This window comes from Protobothrops mucrosquamatus, unplaced genomic scaffold, assembly GCF_001527695.2.
Source record: "Protobothrops mucrosquamatus isolate PMUCROS unplaced genomic scaffold, P.Mucros_1.0 scaffold1337, whole genome shotgun sequence".
NCBI classification, from domain to species: domain Eukaryota; kingdom Metazoa; phylum Chordata; class Lepidosauria; order Squamata; family Viperidae; genus Protobothrops; species Protobothrops mucrosquamatus.
The window spans coordinates 51,606-73,108 of NW_015387535.1; the positions used below are offsets into that span (position 1 = coordinate 51,606).

Consider the following 21,503-nt stretch of genomic DNA (forward strand, 5'->3'; position numbering starts at 1 on the left):
ATTTTTCAAAAATTTTAATCTTTTAAATGTATAATACATTATTGTGATTTGTTTTTTACTCCAGTTAATACAGTAAAATGTATGTAAAGTATATAAGTAATCTGATCTAATTAAAGTGAAAGAAAGCCCATTTAAATACCATGTTACAAAAATAGAATTGCTTTTTTCCATTGTTACATTATTTAAAAACTTATCCTAATATTTACATAAAACGTGGGAAGCCCATAGATCCATATCAAGCTGTTCAGCAAGACATAATCAGCAGTGGTTGATGTGCAACTGGTAGAATAGTCCTACTACCTTCATGCCTTGCTTGCAGGCTTCTGATAAGCATGTGAATGGCCACTGGGAAAATATACTGTGAAATAATAGATCTTTGATCTAATGCAGCAGAATTATTACTGTATTTTGCAAGCGTCTACATATTTAACTACTATACGAAGGATATTGCTAGGAGGAAGAGCTAGCAGATATCTCTTACCTCACAATGGTAATTGCTAATATTCTATTTTCAGTTTATGGAAGTTTAGCCTGTATCTAATAATGGCATTGCACTAACAAAAGTACATTTGCATGCTCAAATGCCACACCCAACAAATGCTGATCTCTGTTTTGGAGGATCTGACAACTTTAGGAAACATCTCTCTTTCAGTTTCATATGCGCAAATGAATAACAGATGGATTGACAAATATCTAGCATGTTGGTGGTTAGAAATGCTTCATGCTACGGTAGTTTTTGATCCAACATCACCAATTAAGAAAAAAAGTGCTAAAGATTTTACAAACTCGCTCACTCATGCACAGCAACTCAGGATCTAAATCTAATTAATTATTTAAATTTTATATTAAGTTTCATGCCTTCGCTAACTACACATATTCTATGTGTAATCTTAAGTGTCCAAGAGCCCAGATTTTTTTTCTTGACCTTTTAGTTTTCTTTATTTACAAGTTAGGAGAACAGTTAAGCCTGCCTCCTCTCTTGTTGCACAATCATATTAATTTGATTTTATAATGCCTAGGAATTTAAAACAAAAGACAATTATGATGTATTAGAAAAGATGCATGTCTAGGGAATTTCCCAGTATGAACAGCTTTAGAAAGTTTACAGACAATGAAGAGACAAACACATAACACTACATCTTAAATATGAAATGTATATATTAGCGGTGGGCAATTAATTTTCCCAAGGGGCCACAGGGACTGGTGTGGAGGACCGCTGACTCCACCCCACTCCACCCTACCCACTGCTCTACCTGATGAGACCCCCGCCAACTGTGTGAGCCAGATAGGGACAGCCTCCAGGCTGGATGTGGCCCACAGGCCATAAAATGCCCAGGTCTGTATTTAATATATCAATAGCAATTACATATCTATGGAGGTTTTTAGAATGAGGTTTCCCCTTTTCCAAACAGCATTAATTCCCAACTGTCATTTAATACATAAAAGCAAGCTCTTTATCAGAGACAAAGGCTCAATTATTAGTTATCTGTGCAGTACTTTACTTCCTTTCTTAATAAGCTGATAAGTAGTGCATTTGGTCAAAGGTAGCAAACAGCAATTGCCAGGCTCCTTGTTTGGACTCAGGGTTCCCTTATCATGACTCATAAAATGGAGGACATTGTGTTTCTATATTTTGAAATAAGAAAGGCAGAAAACTATAGAGCAGAACCCCTAAAATATTTACATTACAATTAAAAGACTACCTCAAAAAATTCCTCTCAATCTAGCCTCACTCAAATGTATAATATGCCTTGTATCACATTTATATATACTGTTTTATAGAACCAATATCTTCTGAAGCAATACAATAGTCACTTGGGGTAGAAGCTTTTCATAGATTAGCCTATAAGTCACCTATTCATACAGATGGAGTAGCAGCAGCAACACACAACTCAGCAGTTCATGTGAACTTCTCAACATCAAACCTTTTTATCTATAGTATCCATGTAGTTACTGAGATTAACACTACTTATCCAATGTACAAAATAATAGTGATTTTAATAGAAATGTGGGATATGAAACATACAACTTAGAAAATACTGATAAGATAGGGAGGACTTCAGTAGTCACATGGAATGGAACTGTGAAAAAATGTCTGTAATAGCAGATGATATTTTATTATTCTGCATAATATCCAATAAAATAGGTGATAATCCTGAGAAATTTTATTTAATCAACACCAGGCGCACAGCAGCAAATGAAAATACTAGGGGGGTACGATTCAAAATTAAACTAAACTATCCATACAATTAGTAGAATAAAGAATAACAAAATCTTATAACAGATACAATATAAAAAACCCAGGCCCGTTACCAACATATTCACCGAAAGGCGCATTTGAAATAATGCTTAATATGAAGAATAATGTAAATTGTTACAGGATATTTGAAAGAAAAAGTGCTCTTCTGTTTTCATAGATGCCAAGGTTTTCATCATAATCTAACCCAGGTATGCTCAACCCATGGTCCACAGCTGCATGTGGCCCTTGACAGTTCATAATGTGGCCCCACAGGATAAATAAAAATATTAAAAAGTAAAGGTTGTTATTTATATATATTAACTGTATTATTTATTTTATATATGGCCCAAGACAATTCCTCTTCACTCAATGTGGCCCAAGGAAGTCAAAAGATTGGACAACTATAGTCTAATTCCTTCAGTCACTTTAAATTACAAGGCACAACAACAATATATAATGTCCATTAATAAATTCCAGTCTCAGCCAAATGGAGGACACACATACCCTACCAATCAACCTCAATCCCTGCTTTTTTCCAATATTTTGTAACAAAAATAAATAGATACACACATCCACATTATTAAGGCTCTTTGGATGGAAGAAGGCTCTATAGAGCCCCACACAGCTTGCAAATTTAAACCATGGCTTTTCCAGATTTTTTTAAATTGGGAAATGTTTAGGCAAAGGAATATTGTACTTAGAAAATGATAATTTCCACAGGATACATTTGAGTCTCGACCATACATTTTCCAATGCAAATACTCTAACTTGGTTGGAAAATGTTCATGGAAAAAATAAGCCACACAACATTTTCTTTAAAAATTGGCTATAATATCTAATTAGCTATCACAATAATCTTCAAGTTACTATTGTGATTTTATTAGAATGTATATTATTGTGATAATATAGAATGTATACATCATTATACACTTAAGCAAAAAGTTGCAAAAATACTTCAATGATATAAATATACCTAGGTTCGGGGCTTTTATTTGCAGGGGACAGAAAAAAAAAGATGGAAGGAAAGCTTGATCAATCTATTATTCATTTTTTGTTCCATAATGAAAAGTAAACTTCTTTTTCACTAATTTTGTTCATCAAACTGATACAGACAACAGAATGGCAGCTAAATTGGATGGAATAAAACTAGATTTTTTTTTCTACAAACATAGCTTCCCATTTCCATGGTTTATGGCCCTTGCTCTGTGAAATAGAAACCCATTATTGCCTACTCTGAATTTGTTAATAATATTTGACTTGACTTAAGAAGATTAAATTAATGAGAACATTGTATCTTTTTAGCTAAAGGTTTGTATGCCAATGAAATATGGAATAAAGCTTAATAGTTAAATTTATGTCCCAGATCTGAACTATCTGAAGTTAGAATTTTCTTTTTAAGACTTATTTATCCCTAATTACAGAGTGACTCCCATACAATTTTTTTTGTTTTGTTATTAAGTCTCTTCACAAACATACTTCTTCCTCAAATATTTTGTTTTTAACCTGAAATGTGGTCTGCAACCCCAAGAAACTTTGCATCAGTAGCATGTCTGGATATTTATACCATCTATCTATATTTTGTATTTGTTTGCAAATGAGGTTATCGGATCTGAATTTTAAATGCTTTTAATAGTATCTTTCCTTAATTTTCCACAAATAAGGTTAACATTAAAATAACCAAAAATGTGCTCTGTATTTTAGCAGAGTTTTGCGTATCATTTAATACTTGGCATGTCTCAAACATGAGACAGTAGCTCCCCACAGTGGATTAAAGAGCAAGTAGCATAAACATACTGTTTCTATGGAAACAATAATTTCACTGAAAATTACTGCCACCATCCACAAATAGAAAGCCAGAGAACTGTTTAGCAAACACTTTTAGCACTCCCAATAGTAGCAGTTCTCTCACACATTTAAGTTACTTTATTCATTTCATGACAGTTGCTTAAAAGATAAAGCCTGATACATATGTAAAAGCTTACAAATATTGGGAATAGACCAGATGACTCAGTTTAACATAACCATTTCTTCAAATGAGCTAGTAAAGTCTATTTTGTCATTACACTGAAGCAAATTCTAGATTGGGGCTAGACAATGTCATGTCTCCTCCCAATTTCCACAGTGCACTTCTATTTGATAAACTGGTTAAGCTGAAAGGAAACTGAAACCCAAATCACTTGAAAATCTCCAGGTTGACTAACCCTACTTTAAAAAGAACTTGATTTTGTCTCATTTGGGGTCATTATATTTCCCTGAGAATGGTTACTTTATCATTTTTCATAGGACAGAAATGAAAGAGAATCTAACCTCAACTGGCATACCACAAAATCAAGTAAAAGGGGAGTTGTAGAGCAAAATATCTGGAAAGACATGGGTTTGGAAAAATCTCTGCCTAGCTTCATAGCACAATATTTTTCAAAAAATTGGAATTCGGGTCTTGCCTATAAATATACTGTGCTTTTTTTTAGAAAGAATCCCTTTGGTAAGGAAACACAAAACAATGTGTTCAAATATTGACAGCTGGGAGGTGCATGGAGGAATATGCCAGAAAAATTCCTAAATCAATCTAAGGGTAAGGCAGGAACTCTATCTCTATTTGCATTTGCTTAATTTCTTTTTATTCCTTGGCAGTCAGTTCTAGCTGTGCTATCTCTTACTATTTTTCTCATCAACTCTTGTAGTTGTGGATCTACTGGACCAGGATCCTATCTCAGTTGTTTGCGTTATTCTGCATGTGGCAAGTCTGTCTTGTCTTGTCTTGTCTGTCTGTCTGTCTGTCTGTCTGTGAAACTCTCATTCCTGTAATCTTTAACTGAATGAAACAGTGCACCATAGGGCAAAACCTTTTGAACCAAGATACCTCAAATGGACTAACTTACAGCATGTATCCAAAATCCAAGTTTATAATGTAATACAAAATGTCTTTTTCTGTGCTGATATTTGACTGTCTGACACAATCAACCTCAGCTGTTTTCAAGGCACATACAGCTTTTCAAGTGAAGGCACTACATTAGAAACTGTTGTTGAAGGCATTCTGGTAAGGAAATATCTCTGAAATGATGACCCACCAAGGCACAGGTTGTCTAGTCAGATCTAAGAACACAACATATAATATAAAGATATGCCCATTATAACTTTTCTCTGGTAATGGAGCTTTATGAATTATGACTTAACAGATTTACTGCAACCAACCTTGGGTTAATGCTTCAAATATGGTCATACATATGGGAAGGATGAATAGGCTATAAAAGGTATAGCTTTGCTTTGCAAACTTAAATATTCCACACTTTGATTTTGTATTATTCAAATCATTAGGAATCCCACTAAGAATCCCACTGCAGAATTAACCATGATGGTTGAAAGAGGTTCTTCTTTTACCTTTACCTTCTGAATCCATTTTTTTCATAAAAGGGACAGAGATGTAATCTGTACTAAGCAATAATTTAAACTTTACTTAAAAAATAAGTCAGAAAACCATTAAAACTTTTATCTGAATATTATGGCACAACTTTAGAACATATTTTATTGGACATACATGCATGCTCATATCTGTCCTTGCAAACGTTATTAATGGGCAAAAGTCCAATAGAGAATATACTTTATATGTTTACTTTAAAGAATATCAGAGTGAAAACACTGATATATCCTTTCCCATATTTTCACTGATTTTAGGGACAAAAATCCCAGCGATCTGGTATCTGTCCAAATGTTAAGATTTCCATCAGAAGCTTTTGTCTTGATGCCCTTCATTAGACACAATGAAGAGCTCATTAAGTAAAATTAAGGCCTTTTTAATGATGTCATACTTCATTTTTAGTTTTTGTTAACTGTTAACCATTATATTAATAATAGAGAATGCTCATATTAAATAATTCCAGAAGCTAATGTTAAAAAGTGTGGACAAAGTACACAGATTTCCCATTTTTAATATGTCCCTATTTTGCAGATTTACTGGTCCTACTGTCAAATTAAACAAAAAAAATGGAAGTGGGCAACTTCAGTTGAATTCTTGTGTTGGACTGGTGCTTGGACTATTTCACAGTAAAGTTTGGTCCAATAAAAATGACAGAACAGAGATCTGATTTTAGGCCACAGAAATTTAACTCCCCCAGAATTTCATTTGGATATAAAACATTATTAAATGCAGTGGCTTCATATGAACATCAGCCAATGTAAGTAAAAAAAGAAACATAAATTGGGTATGTGCCTACCTAAAATGTAGTCTAACTCACATCATATATTTGTATCTCCAGAAATCCCTCTATGATACTGCAAGCAATCTTAATCTGTCTCAACAGCTGATTTAGATGCAGAATATTCTTAAACATGGAAACATCAATAGGTAATATATGAGAAAATATAAGGAAGTGAAAATGTTTCTCCATAGAAACCAATAAGTCAATCACAATCATACAGAGATCAGAAAAGCCAAATGCAAACTTTGGAAAATGAGCCTTATAATACTTAGCTTGTCCAAACCCAAAATGTCTGTTCCCAAATTGCTCCAACTCAAAGAACATAGAATACCTTATCATATGCATTGAAGGCAACAATTAAATAGCAGTATGGAATCCTGATCTCCCAGTAAATTAATCCATTCTACTGTTTGATTATCTTTCATATGCAGAGCTTAATGGAGACAGATTCTACAAACTGAGAGAAATCAAATCTCTATATAGGGAAAGATAAGTTTCATGAAGATAATGTCTTTTATACTAGTCACTATCAAGAAACTTTAATAAACAACTGGTGATTGTTTACAGATTTATATGGAATACCATACTGTATTTCTGTTTAAAATGTTGAAAAAATATAAATATATCATCAAACTCAAATAGAGCATTCCAGTGAAATTTAAATCTCTGTTCAAGCAGCTAATGTATACCTGCTGTATGAGGTTCTGTATAAGTTGGATAATTACTTGTTGAGATATATAGAAAAATATTCTAAATGAACCAATTACATTTATTGTTAGTTTTGGTTCTGCAATGAAAAACTTTCTGACATTGCAGAAATTTGGTTCATTCTTGTTTTATTTTGGATGGCCACACATATATAGTGATTATATTCTCTGACACCTTCAAACATAAAAATAGTAAATCTATTTATTATATTCAGAACAATCTCCCATTTAATAATATATCAATAGCATTTTATGCTATGGAGCATTTTATGGCACTGAAATTATTCAGTTGCTTCTGCCATCATACTTTTTTCTTTATGACATTTTAAAAGGCAGATTTATTATGGAATATTTTTTTATTATTAAGACTTTAATTCTCTGATATGGTCCTTTGTATATTGATTAAGACAATATTCAACTTAATTTCTGTTTTATTAATGATAATTCTTTACCATTCTGAAGATATGTTTATAGATTTAAGACAAAATCAGTGAGAGATAGTCATGATGGACTAGGAGAAAGAAATACAGCTTATAGGATGACCTTGGACCAGGCATTATTCTTTGCCCAACCAATTTCACAGAATTATACCATTTTAGATAAGTGGCCTCTTCTTAAAAACCTCTTCTTAAAAACCTCAATGACAGAGCACCCACAACTTCTGAAGGCAAACCATTCCACTAATTAATTGCTCTCACTGTCAGGAAATTTCTCCTTATTTCTAGGCTAGTTGTCTCCTTGATTAGTTTCCATCCATTGCTTCTTCTGCTGCCTTCTGCTACCTTATAATGTTTTAGAAAAGGGAGAATCAACTTGCATACCAGTCTATTTGTTATAGCACATATATTATGATAGTTCTTGATAGTTAATAACTATTATTTTAGTGGTTCCAGTAAAGTTAATGAAAGACTCAAAATACAGCTTAAAAACCAAAGTGAAGAATATTGTTGGTGGAAATTTCAGTTGGCCACCTATTATATAATGCCTTGCTTCCATGTCAATGGATGTACCCTCCAATTTAATACTGTGAGAGGAACTCATGATGGGTAATTAGTAGTATACCTTTAAAATGTGCTGGTAACAACTTCATAATTGCCCACAAAATGACTATGAAGCACTGTGGTGGATAATGAACCACAAAATTATATGCATAGATTCTCTCTCTCTCTCTCTCTCTCTCTCTCTCTCTCTCTCTCTCTCTCTCTCTCTCTCTCTCTCTCTCTCTCTTCTTGAGTCTAGTTCGTATATTATTTTTTCACATAGGTTTAGAAACAGTTGGATCTGATGATATGCAGAAAAAATGTACTTTGAGGTTTTGTTTTTTGTATGTTTTGTGTTTTAGTTTCAAGTTAGACAGGGATACATCCATTAGGTTTTCTAGAGAGCATTTTTGAATGTGGTTTGCCATTGCCTTCTTTCAAGGCCCAGAAGGAAGGAGTGGCCCACGTCACCTAGCTGGTTCTGTGACTAAAATGTTTAATACTTCACCAAACTGGCTCTGTATTGTAAGAATAGGTACCAATTATTAAAAATGGGTAAAAATGAAGTTCTAATCTGATAAGAAATCTTTTCTATGTAAAATACATTCCAATATGAGAGTAAATAACTGGATTAGGAAACTACAGCTTCTCTTGTTTTTTTTAAACTCTGTTTAGCTCTCCTTATGATAAATCCACCTTTCTATTTTTAAAAAACTGATTAATTCAAATGTAACTCCGGTAGACTATATATATTTTACTTCTTTCTGCTTCAGGTTTTGATCTCTAAAAACACCTGATGCTTGTACAGACATCCCCGCAAATAAATTCAAATAAAAATCAAAGCTGTTGGCTCTAAAACTCTTATCTGCCCTAAAGAAAAAAAATGCTTATCATGCTATTATTATATGAATTACAGTTGCATATATAGATCGTTATTTCTGTGAATGAGATATATACAACTGTGACTATGCAATATTTACAAAAGCCTATCTGAACATCTACCCAGATAATACTATGTAAAAGAGTTAGTAAGGGTCTAGCTAAAAATCTGATTTCTTCATCTAGTTTTATTTTTAAACCTAATAGGCTTTGTACTAATGAAAGAGAGTTAGGCTTACATATCTATGGAGCTATAGGCTATATAAATATCTACTCACAACCTGCTTGTATCTCAGGGGGAGTATTCAAAAGCATCATGGCAGTGGCAGCATCAATGTCAGGATCTGGAAAAATCAACCAATAAATACATTACTTTACAAACGGGCCAATTCCCATCCCCATGACTTGACAGAATGAAGTGAATCTCTCTAGCAAAATCAACAACAAGAACGGTGAAAAGTCCTAATACCAACACAGAAAACAAACGGGCATACTGTCACAATTCTGCTTATCAATGTATCTATGATATAGTTTCTTTTAATTTTTGCAGAGATGTATCTGTCAGGCTTTACTGCTTTCACATTCACACAGTGTCTTAGGGTACCTCAAAGCTGATTCTTTTAAGACTTTAAATTGCCAGGGGTCTGTCTGCAATGTGTCTTAATCCTCTCAAATATGTAGGTAAGTTGTTTTTTTTAACAATTGAGATCTAGTCAGATTCCTCTTAATGTGGAATAATGAACAATTACAAAATAATGATTTGTCTGCATAATTACTAGAATAATGATGTGTCAGGAATAATGCATAATCACTAGGAAAATTCTGTGTCAGTAATATGTGACTAACCTAATGCACATTGCACATGGATACAATGTACGTAGCAAACCCTCCATTGTATACCCGTGAGAAACAAACCTAATGTATTACAATGGGTATTTCAATGTGTATTCCTTTGTTCCTGAGAAAAGGAAAGTATAAAACTGAAGTTTGAACCCGCCCTCAGGGTTCAGAAATGCTTGTCTCTATTGCAGTGGTTCTCAACCTTTTTAATGCCGCGACCCCAACCGGTCGTAAGTCGAGGACTAAACCGGTTGTAAGTCGAGGACTAAACCGGTCGTAAGTCGAGGACTACCCAACCAGTCGTAAGTCGAGGATTTTCCCTGCCCAGGAGCGCCGCGCATGCGTGGTTCCGCCCCCTGCGCCGGCCGAGGCATAGCTGGCAAGCGGCAGAGACGGAGCAGGCCAACCACTAGCTGGCCCAGCCCAAGGGAGGTAAGGCACCCGCCGGAAAAGGGGAAAAAATGGCGGACAAAAAAAATGGCGGACAGCCTTGCTTGGCGACCCCCGTGAAATGGTTGATCGACCCCAAATGGGGTCCCGACCCACAGGTTGAGAACCACTGCTCTATTGCTTCTGAACCTGCGCAATAAATCTCTCTGCTAAAACCCTCTGGAATTCGTAAAAGTCCTTTCGTTTTCCACAAGACTCTCTCCTATAACACTGATTTGCTTCATACATTGTGCTAGGTCATAAAATGATTTCCTTTTGGTATATGTGAGTGTGAGTGTGTGTGTGTGTGTGTGTATTAAGGTTTGTGAGCTATGATATATCTTATCATATTAATTAGCTATGTCAGAAATGATACACCTATGTGCATCATTAATACCTCTAACCACCTAGTTTTTGTCCAAATGCAAGTTAAAAGAGCTGCACTATGCAGTACTGCAATTTATTAGTGCACAATGGCTAAACTGATTGCTGTCTTATCAAGCCATATTTATTAGAGATGGGTGATAAAGGTGGAATATGAGCCAAATAATTTAAATAATTATATACATGCTACTATTGTTAAAAACTGCACTAATGTGTTTCTGAATACACCAGAGGTTGATCTTCACTTGAAAGAGACTTTACCTCTTTGCATATAAATTCTGGGACTCCACCACCACCCATCAGCAAGGGTTAATAAAGGAAAAATCTGCATCAGTATAGAGCTCAAAAATATGTATATAAAAAAACAGAGGCCCCCTGAAGGCAACAAAGACATTTGCATAAGGCCCAGTTTTACTTCTAATAAATTATCACAGAGGGTTTGCCATTATCCTTAATCAGTTTTTGAATCCATCACATGCAGTTAGTTGACAGATGGTAAGTAAGAGACACAGAGCAAAATATGATTCTTTTATAACTATATTCCTTAGTCTCTGAGAGGAGGCCACATGGCTGCTATGGAAATAGACGTTGTCATGACAACAGTAAACAACCAAGAACAGCCAGTGAATAAGCTGAAAAGAACATCTGCCCCAGCAAAGCGTCCCAGCTGCCCTGGGGCGAAACTCGCTAATAGTGTAGTGTTGCTGCATGACAGAGAAAGCCGCCTATGCCATGTTCAAATAAATGAAGTGTGCAATTGAAGCAGACACAGAATGCACACCCTTGCTGACTGCTGCCTCTGTGCTGTTAAACTGAATGACTAATGGATTTCTTTCTTTCTTGGGGGGGGGGGGGAAGAGAAAGAGAAAAATACTTGTCGCTACTTAAACTAAATTACATACCACAAAAATTCAATTTGCAGTTAATAGCTTCTTGGCACTTTATTTTGGATAGTATGTTGGAAAATTACATTTTAGTGTTAAAAATACATATTTTACATGTTATAAATGCAGTTCAATTTCAAGGGCAATAATGTAATAAAGTATAAAACCCTGCAATCTGCTCAAAGGTACAATGTAAGAGGCTGTAATGGTTATATTTTCCTCTCTCTCTTTCTCAGAGAGAGATACCCCCCCCCTCCTCCACACACGTTACCTTTTATGGTTGTATTTCTCTGAGGGTCATGGTATTCTCATTTATAGATTATGCCTTTTTAAACAGTAAACTCATGCCCTATGCTAACAGAGATTGAGTCAAAGCAAGGCTACTGAGAAACAAGGTGGAAGGTATTCATATGCTTGGGAAATTCCGAGGCTAACAGAACTTCAAATTAAATTGTTCTAGATGGAAATATATCACAGAAAACTTAGAGGGAGGAAAGGAGGAATAATTTATCTCCTCAAGGCATTTCAGAATAAGGCACCGTTTGGTCTGTTGGCTGCAGCCCTGAATAAGAACATAATTAAGTGAAGATATTTACTTATTATCTATTATCTAGCTATGTATGTGTAAGTGCATCTCTGTCTATCTCTCTCTCTCTGTATATATATCTTTAGCTATACAGCTCTGATTGCAATGCCACATGCTTCTGAATATGTTTATTGATATAAAAGAACAATCCCCAAGTGATGCCAATCAAAATGTGACTGCTCATTGAAAGATATAATTCCAACAAACCTGAAGCGAACCCATCTGGAGCAGGTTGGTTGGTATGGAATTGTTGAAGATCTCCCCAGAAGTTGCAGAACTTTCTGCATGCTGATAGTTGAAGATCTTTTATTTGTTTCCAAGACGGAATTGAAATTCAAACTATTTTTTACTGAATCACTGACTGAAATTAGGAAGTTTCATAAATACAAGCCATACAAAAGAAGTCAGATGTGTAATATTTTTCAAACTTGATTCTAGGTATTTTTTTCCAAATAATTTAATCAAAGTACATATTTAATTATATGCAGAATTATTAGTGGATATTGTTGCAAAATCAATCCTTTAAAGATGAAAAATCTTAAAATGTACAAGACATCACTAAACAAGATACCCACTGTAATTATAAGGTAGTATTCTTTTTAGTTGTTGTTGCTTCTAAGAGCAAAAAAAGTTCTATGACCTGGAGTACAATACCAACTAGATAACATTTATGAGAAGTATATAAAACAAGTTACCGTACTTTGCTGGGTACACACCAAATTTATAAGCTATTAATCTTTTCTTGAAAAGCAGCTCTTGGGTCCAAATGAGATAGTATTAATGCTTCTAGAATGGCTTTCCTCATCAACAATACATAGGTTTGGATGATTTTCTCCCAGGTCCCAGAGTTCTCAATCAAGCTGGAGATCACTATTTTTTAAACTTTTATTTATATTTAGAAACCACCCATCTCCCTCATAAAGGCAACTCTGGGCTCTATTTCACGATCTCTTCGTGAGCAGGCTTTATATGGAGCAAACATGTGAGTGATCCTAGTCCTCTCCTTGATTCGGAGATAAGTTCTGAGGAGTTGACCCACTCACTGGCTCCTCTTATTACCGAGGTCCACCCCAGTTCACTATCGCTTCCCCAGAGCACCTTTGGAAGTCAGCAGTTTTCCAAAGGCTGTTTTGTCTTCAGAAAGCTATGCTGTTTTTGGAACAAAGCATTCCAAAGACAGTGCAGCTTTCTAAAGACAGCACTATCTTTGGAAATAAGGAAAAAAGGCAGAGAAGTGGATGGGTCCAAAAAGGCAAAAGGTTGGTGCATGGAACTGGGAGAGAAGGCAGCTGGGTGAACAAATGCTTGCTGAGCTGGGCTGGAGAACCATGTGGGACTGGGGAGAGAAGACTGCTTGTTGGTGTTCCTGGGGAGAGAAGACTGCTTTGTTGGTGTTCCTGGGCTGGGCTGGGGAGAAGGCAACTGGATGAGAGAATGCTTGCTGGAGGGAACAGGCAGGTAGTGGGTACTGGAATCAATCCCTTATCATACTTAGCCATGGAGCTGGGAGGGGCCAAGCCTGGAACGGTTTGGATTAGGGTGGGTACTTGCTTAACAATCCACAATTCTCAGTTAAGGATCGCTAAGAGAAGAGCTGAGATTGCCATTATAACTTGGTGCAGTCATATGACATCTCAACTCAACATAACTCCCTACTAATGAATGGATAGCTACAACTTGAGGTGGCTGCTTGGATTTTGAAGTTAAAAAAGATTAACTGAATGCAGGGCAGAATCCTCCAAGATACTTATCTTTTTGAAAAATTCATTTAAGAAAACAAGAAGTGTTCAAACTCAATTGCATGCATGACTACAGCAAACATATTCAGAACATCTAGGATATAATTAAAAGGTTCCTGAAAATGATTGAATTAAAAACACTCACCAAGTATTTTAAAATCAATAACATAATTGCTCAGGGATTGAGCAGGAAGTCCCTGGTTCAAATCTTATCTTTACATAAATTCACTCAAGGGTATTAATTAAGTCACCTTGCTCTGTAATCCAGAAGGAATAACTAAGATAGTTATAACGGTTATAATAAGAATGTGAGTGTATTAAAAGTGTCACAATTTTATATTTATTTAATCTGGTTGCAATAGATGATGAGTATGATGTATTAAATTTATATGCTGCCCATCTCCCAGGAACTTTTCTTAAGTTTTAGGCAATATTTTAGACAATAAAATTGTTGCTACATTAAGTTTATACAGGTAGTCCTAGTTTAACAATGCTAATCAGGACAAAAACTCTGTTGTTAAGTGACACAATCACTTAAGTCGAATGGCAATTCAGGCAGTCCCGGCTGCCATCATTAAACAATGATCACCTGTTCTGACTTCCTACCAGCTTTCCTATTGATTTTGCCTGTTGGAAACCAGCAGGGAAGATTGCAAATGGCAACTACAGGATTCTGTAATGGCCTTTAAGTATGAGAACCAGTCATAATTATCAATCATTCAGTACTGTCATATGTTCGAACAGTCACTAAACAGGTGATCATTAAATGGGGACCACTTGTATAATATTTCATCAAATGCATAAAGAAAGCTTCTCTATTTGATCACTCTCTTCTCTAATAATGAGTATCAAATAAACGTACAAGTAAAGGTTTCTCCTTTCCAGTCATGTTTGACTCTTGGGGACGGTGCTTATCTCCGTTTTATTAGCCAAGGGAGCCACTGTTGTGAGAAGCCACTTCTGTGGTCATGTGGCCAGCATGACTATAGGCCAAGGAACACGGAACTTGTTATCTTCCCACCAAAGTGGTACCTATTTATCTACTTGCATTTGCATGGTTTCAAACTGCCCAATGGGCAGGAGATGGAGCAAATAACAGGAGCTCACCAAGTTTTGAACCTGGGCTGACAAACTCAGCATCTTTAAGTACTGAGCCATTGTGCCCCCATGACTATCAAATGCTGCTGAGCAATTAAAATTTACAATATTGTACTCTTAAAAAGTCCTTCTTGAGATTGAGTCGGAAAGCACCAAACTTTTAAATGTTTTATTAATATATATATTTTAAAAGCTACAACATTTCCCAATAGCTTTTGGTACAATTAGGCAGGCCAATGAGTTATTAATCCTGTGAAAGATAAACTTCTTAATAAATAACAATAGAGTGAAATACAGAATCTTATAGATACAGATGGAGATTAAAGCCCATTTATAAATGGAGCACTTCAAATACTTGTTTTTATATGGCTGTTTAGCTACTGAAACCTGAGAATAATAGGTATAGACTTATGCATATGCATATTTTTAGAAGTTTGAGTATTCTCCACAAAACAATGTTATTGTGTTGGAATAATTGTTTTTTTAATCCTCTGAAGCAGATTAGAAAACAATCATCTCATAAAATTAACCAAGAGACTCCTGCATCTGTAAGATGAAGGTTGATGTAGACTTTTTCAATATTTCCTTCCTACACATACTTTGTTTGCTCAAAAAATTATTTGAACCAGGAAAAAATTGTTCTGAAACGTTAATAGTTATCAATTCAATTCAAACCATCTACATACAAGAAGTGATTTTAAAAAATTACATGGAAACCTATTTAGACAGTGGTAATCCAATACATCTTAGAGATACTATAAATTTGTTTCTAAGTTGCTTGAACAACATTTGTTTCAGTTCTAGAAATAGATTGTTCACCAGAACTAGTAAATTTTTCATAAAGATTTTTATAAAGCCAGATGAAAATGTGTTCCTCTTCTGCAATTTTCTAGTGCAACTCTTAATTTCCCACATGCCCATCTCCAGAATTTATGTCAGTAATTTCTCTGTAAATTTAAGGTAAGATCTAGAACAGAAGAACATGCAAATACACATTGCATGGACATACACATTAATTAAAACAATAAAAAATTCTAAATCTGGTAAATAACCTTTTTAGGCAAGAAAACACTAAATTAAAATGCAATTTACATTTTTCTTCATATATGATTTAGGTGATATAAACAATAAAAAGAAACTTATGAAATCATACTTTTTTATTACCAAATCCTTTAAATAAAATGTACTTAAAGTAACATAAAAACAGAATGTTGATTTTACTCTCTAATTTTCTCTTATATGAATGCTAATCTTTAACAATCATTATCTGGCGGCAAATAAAATGCATTAAGAAAAGCTCAGTGCAAAGAAATACTCCACTATTCTTGTGACTCTTTTAAGGCTCTACAAAATTACAAACACTTAAATTACTTTATCTAATAGAAGAAGACAACTGCTATTCTAGAAAATACAACCCTCCTGCTTTTCTATATGTCCAGTAGAGGGTAGAAAACTCTAGTATAAAAAATAACTCTGGAATATTTATTTCAAACAACTTTAATTTTGAATGTGATACTTTAGGTTTGTTTTTTTCTCCTTTCAAACAACAGCATCCTAAGCTGTTAGCTGATACTTTAGATCAGAAAGAAGAGATCAGATCATCAGGGACATTTCCCGGGCATTCTAACATAGCTGCTTCTTTAGGTAATTTTATGTTAAATAGTTTTATGTTAAAAATTACTTCCAGGATTTGGGATAGTTATACCCAAGAAATTTATCAAGTAATTTTTTATGAAGGCAATACTTAAACACCATGTATGGCCTTAGTACTTTTGTGGACTGCTGTTTTCCTCTGACTGCATAATCAAATTTCAATAGATGGCAAGCATGTGGAAAATATAGCATAATGCTTAAGATCAAAAGATGAAGAAAATAAGAAAAGCTTAGTCAGGCTAACCCCAAAAATGATAAATGTAACCAGAAAATTGTCCATCCCAGTAGTACAGGAATGCTCAAAAGTGCAGACAAAATGCCCACCATCCTCATTCCCCCTCAAATCTTTCTGCCTGACAAATCTGAGATTAGAAATTAAATTGGGGGGAAAAAACCAATGAAGCAGAAAATGCTGGATTATTCAATAAGGACAGAAGTCTTTCTTGTAGACTTCTCTTCCTAATGCCGACAGAATGCCCACAGGTTCAATCTGGTCTTGTCAATTGTGGTTAGTGTAACCAGGTAAAATGTTATGTTTTATAAAACAAACTTAGATAAAACAAATACTGTTGCTATGTGATTCAAATATAAGGCATGGCAACACATGCAGTTGGGCATGGAAGATAATAGAATCTGTAGGCCCTAATTTCACCAACAGGTTGAACAGGATACAGAACATTAAAGCCAAGATGTACTTAAAACATTGTACTTGCTTTAGATGTCATCTCATCTTTTTAAAATCTCATTAAATGCTTGTGGCTTGGCTTTTTGGGGGAGTGGGTGTGTGGGTAGGTTTTAATAAAATAACAATTCTTATTTTAGTACTTGTTATCCTGAAAAGAGAGTCCTCCCTCTCACATACATGCTTGTTGAGAAGCAATTAATAAAACGTATTACGTTATCTGAAATAAATTTGAAGAATGATTCTCCAATCACTCATTAAACATTTATTAGCTCATTTAAAGCATTTAGGAGACATGGTGACACAGTGGTTAGCATGCAGTATTGCAGGCTAACTCTGCCCATAGCCAGGAGCTCGATCCTGACCAGCTCAAGGTTGACTCAGCCTTCCATCCTTCCAAGATCGGTAAAATGACATTTGTAAATCACTTAGCAAGGGCTCTAAGCACTATGGAATGGCATATAAGTCTACAGCCATTTGTCCGAAATAGTATAGTGTTACCTGCCTGAGCAGAGGGTTGGATGTGATGACCTCCAAGGTCCCTTCCAACATCATCATCATCATCATTATTATTATTATTATTATTATTATTATTATTATTATTATTATTATTGCTATTATATCCTGCCTTCCCATCTGAAAGGCTTTCAAAGTAGTTTAAACAATAGTAAAAATGGATTACATCAACTATCAATAGTAAAGGAACAAGCAGTCCAGAAATATTCTGCAGACTAGCACTTGGTAGATCAGCCATAAAAGCTTAATTAATTAATGAGGATGAATTGTAAATAAATAAAGGAAGAGTGAATGGCTTGAGAGGAAGCCATTCATAGAAAGTCAGGGTGGATGGGGTTGAGATTCCCAAAAATAGAAAGGTAATAAGCTATAGCAATAGCACTTAGACTTATATAACACTTCACAGTGCTTTACAGTCCTCTCTAAGCGGTTTACAGAGTCAGCATATTGCCCCCAACAATCTGGGTCCTCATTTTAGTGACCTTGGAGGGATGGAAGACTGAGTCAACCTTGAGCTGGTCAGAATCGAACTCCTGGAGTGAGCAGTGAGTTAGCCTGCAGTGCTGCATTCTAACCACTGCAGTGCTGCATTCTAACCACTGTGCCACCACGGTTACAAAAAGCAATGTATAAAGCAGTATATAGATGTGATGAAAGCAAGGATAATTTGCAGAGACATAAAAATATAGAGAGATGGGTCTATGACAATTCGCCATGGCCAACTTGCTGCAGACAACTCACCTCAGGACAACTTGTTGTGGGGCAAAGGTTACACTAATATTAAAGAAATGGTGGAATAGAACCCTTAAAGAAAGGATGCAAAAAGAGGGACAAAATGAAATGTGAATAGCAAAAAATATTTTTTTAAAATTTATTTTAAATAATTAAATAGAATTGTTAAATTGTTCTGCAGTGAGTTGTCCTGTGGTGAGTTGACCATGGCAAGTTGTCCTGTGGTGAATTGGCTGCAGCAAGTTGGCTGTGGCAAGTTGTCCCATTCCCCACAAAGATACAGTGAGTGGTGTTAACTAAATTAACAACTATATGTTTACTCCCCTCACCCCATTTAAATTATTTGGTATACTTTTTATTTTTTCCCCCTGTGCTCTACATGAAATATGTGTGATGAATGTCCCCAATGGAAAATAGTCTCCATTTCAAAAAACTTTTTCTTAAATTCAACATTTCCAAATTTGGGCTGATTCTAGCATTAAAATCTTCATAGCTAGTTAAATCTGTAGTACAATTGCGAGCTAATGTAACATATCAACTAAAGACTGCTCCAGGTTAGTCCAATTTACCTGTTGTCTGAGAGGCACATAAATGTTAACACCCATTAACATTCTCTCTTTAGATTTTAGTATTTTAATTTCATCTATATCATAATTTTCCAGATTAATTTCTTCTATTCTCACATCAAGATGTTCTGCGATTAGGTTCATTCAGCCCCCTTTAGCGTGCCCCATTTTTTTGATCCTTCTTGACCCATTTATAAAAACACCTATAGTCAATAGATGCTATCACATTACTTCCCATCAACCAAGTTTTTGTAATCTTGTAGAAAATGAAAAAATTCCCATCTATGCATTTACCTGTCCAACCGGCAATCTTCCAGGACATGCATTTAATTGTAGTTGTTTTCATGTTAGATTTTTGACAACTCTGTTGATTAACCAGTTTGGATTTGTTCTGACAACTACTTCGTCTATTTCTCTTGCAAAATTGTTGAAGTATGACATATCTTCTGGCCATTCCTTCTTCCTTTGAAGCATCTGAATCACCCTCTGGCTATTTCACATATTCTATTAAATTTAAAATTCCTTGAATATCTTCACAAACACAATTGTTTTTAACCCAGGGATATTTGGTGTAAACCTGTAGGTTGCATCCTGGATTTTCCTGAAGGATCTTGAGTTTGATTCTAATTCTTGTTACTTTATTCCATGCACTTCTGCAGTAGTCTTACAAATTCCTGCATTATTTATATTTATTGTTTTCTCCATCTCAGTTGGTAATCAATTTTTGTTATTTTGCAAATTACTCTGGCTGTTCTGGATTATGTCCATTTGTATAACTCCCTTCATTATTATTAACAGTGTTTACTGTATATTGGGTTTGCCTTTTAGTAACAAATGTGTTATTGGGAGATATACTTTTGCATTGATTAGGCTTTTCTTCAGCCTCATTCTTTCACTATCCCTAGCTGGCTTACTATGTTCAATTTTCTCTGCTTATATTATATATATGGAACTCCAGTTCTTTGTATTTCTGGTATCAATTGATTCAATTGTTTTTATAATCTTCACAAAGTATGTAATTTTGGAAGGATCTTGTAACCCCTAATAAACTCCTTTTGTTTAATTACCAAAAGTCAAGATTGCTCTAGCATCTAGATCACATTTCTGTGCTCTACATAATATTGTTTATTCCAGAAGTAAATAGTATTATGGTTATCTATACAACATTATCAATAAGGAGAAATTAAGCATAGCTAGGCGGTACAAAATGTCTCATGGCCCCCTCCAGCAAAATTCTCAACTGTACCCAGAGCCCAAATACCCCAGTTCTCAACCCAGAGCCCTTTTGAAAGATTTTATCAAATTAAATTTTTTATTGTGCTGGAAAGGAAAAATTATTAAACAATATGCTAATTCTGAAATTAATTAAAATCAAGTTTTTGTAACAGTCCATCAATGTCTTTATTCTGCCTTTTCTAGAATCTAACATTGCCATTTATATGAAAGGAAAGTGGCTCAGGACTTCTGGGGGAGGTATGGAGAACTGCAAATGGCTAGGTGAAAGTAGCACCGGTGACTGCAGCAAAGACCCAGGAACTGATGAGTGAATTATGAGTCACTTTAGTTGCCAGTGTGTTGTGGATGAAATTCAGGGTGCTGGTTATCACTTTTAAAACTCTTGGGTTGGGATTGTGTTATCTGAGGGACCATCTTCTCCTAGTTGTTTCTACCCACTCAGATTGGTCCAGCAGATTGTAAATACTACAGGTCCTTTCAGCGAAGGAATGTCAGCTGGTGGGAATTAGGAGGTATGCCTTCTCTGTCATAGCCCATGCCTCTGGAACATGGGCACTGGGCCAGGATATCAGTGGAATCCCTCAGGTAATTGGGGGTAGAGATATAAAGCTGGATATCATAGCAGAGGGTTCCCCAGCCCCTGGTCCACTACCGGGCTGCAGCCTGTTTGACATTGGGCCGTGCGAGCAATGGGCAAGTATGGTTGCAAAACTCCACTTGTGCGAGTGATGAACCTTGTGCTCGCGTGCGAAGCTCCACTTGCACAGGGTGCTTGAGTGGAAGGAGCCTGTGCTCATGTGCAAAGCTCCAATTGTGCGAGCAGAGCTTTGCACACAAGCACAAGCGCCCTCCGCTGGCGCAAGAAGCTGCATTTGTGCAAGTGGAGGGCGCATGCACTTGCACCAATGGAGTTTTGCATGAGCACGTGCTCCTGACACTCACACATCCCCCCGTGCCGGGCCGCTAAGGTGGAAAGGTTGGGGACCGCTAGCATGGCATATTGACGATATCTCACTCCAAACCATTGTCTCATTTCAGAGTAAATAAACAAATAATAAAAGTATAAATAAATAAATATTTTTAAAATTACTTATAAAATGCCACAATGGAGTCCATGGCATTTCCACTTAAGATGTCTTCAGCAAGGCTGAGAAGAA

At 35.5% G+C, this 21,503-nt stretch overlaps 1 protein-coding gene across 1 annotated transcript in view; it reads right to left on the reverse strand.

Moving 5' to 3' along the window:
* Positions 1-21,503, reverse strand: part of FOXN3 (forkhead box N3) — a 107,939-nt gene that overhangs the window by 14,331 nt on the left and 72,105 nt on the right. Inside the window, exon 3 of the mRNA XM_015821472.1 lies at positions 9,280-9,345. Within this exon, the coding sequence (XP_015676958.1) occupies positions 9,280-9,345 (66 nt within the window). The remainder of the gene's footprint in view (positions 1-9,279; positions 9,346-21,503) is intronic.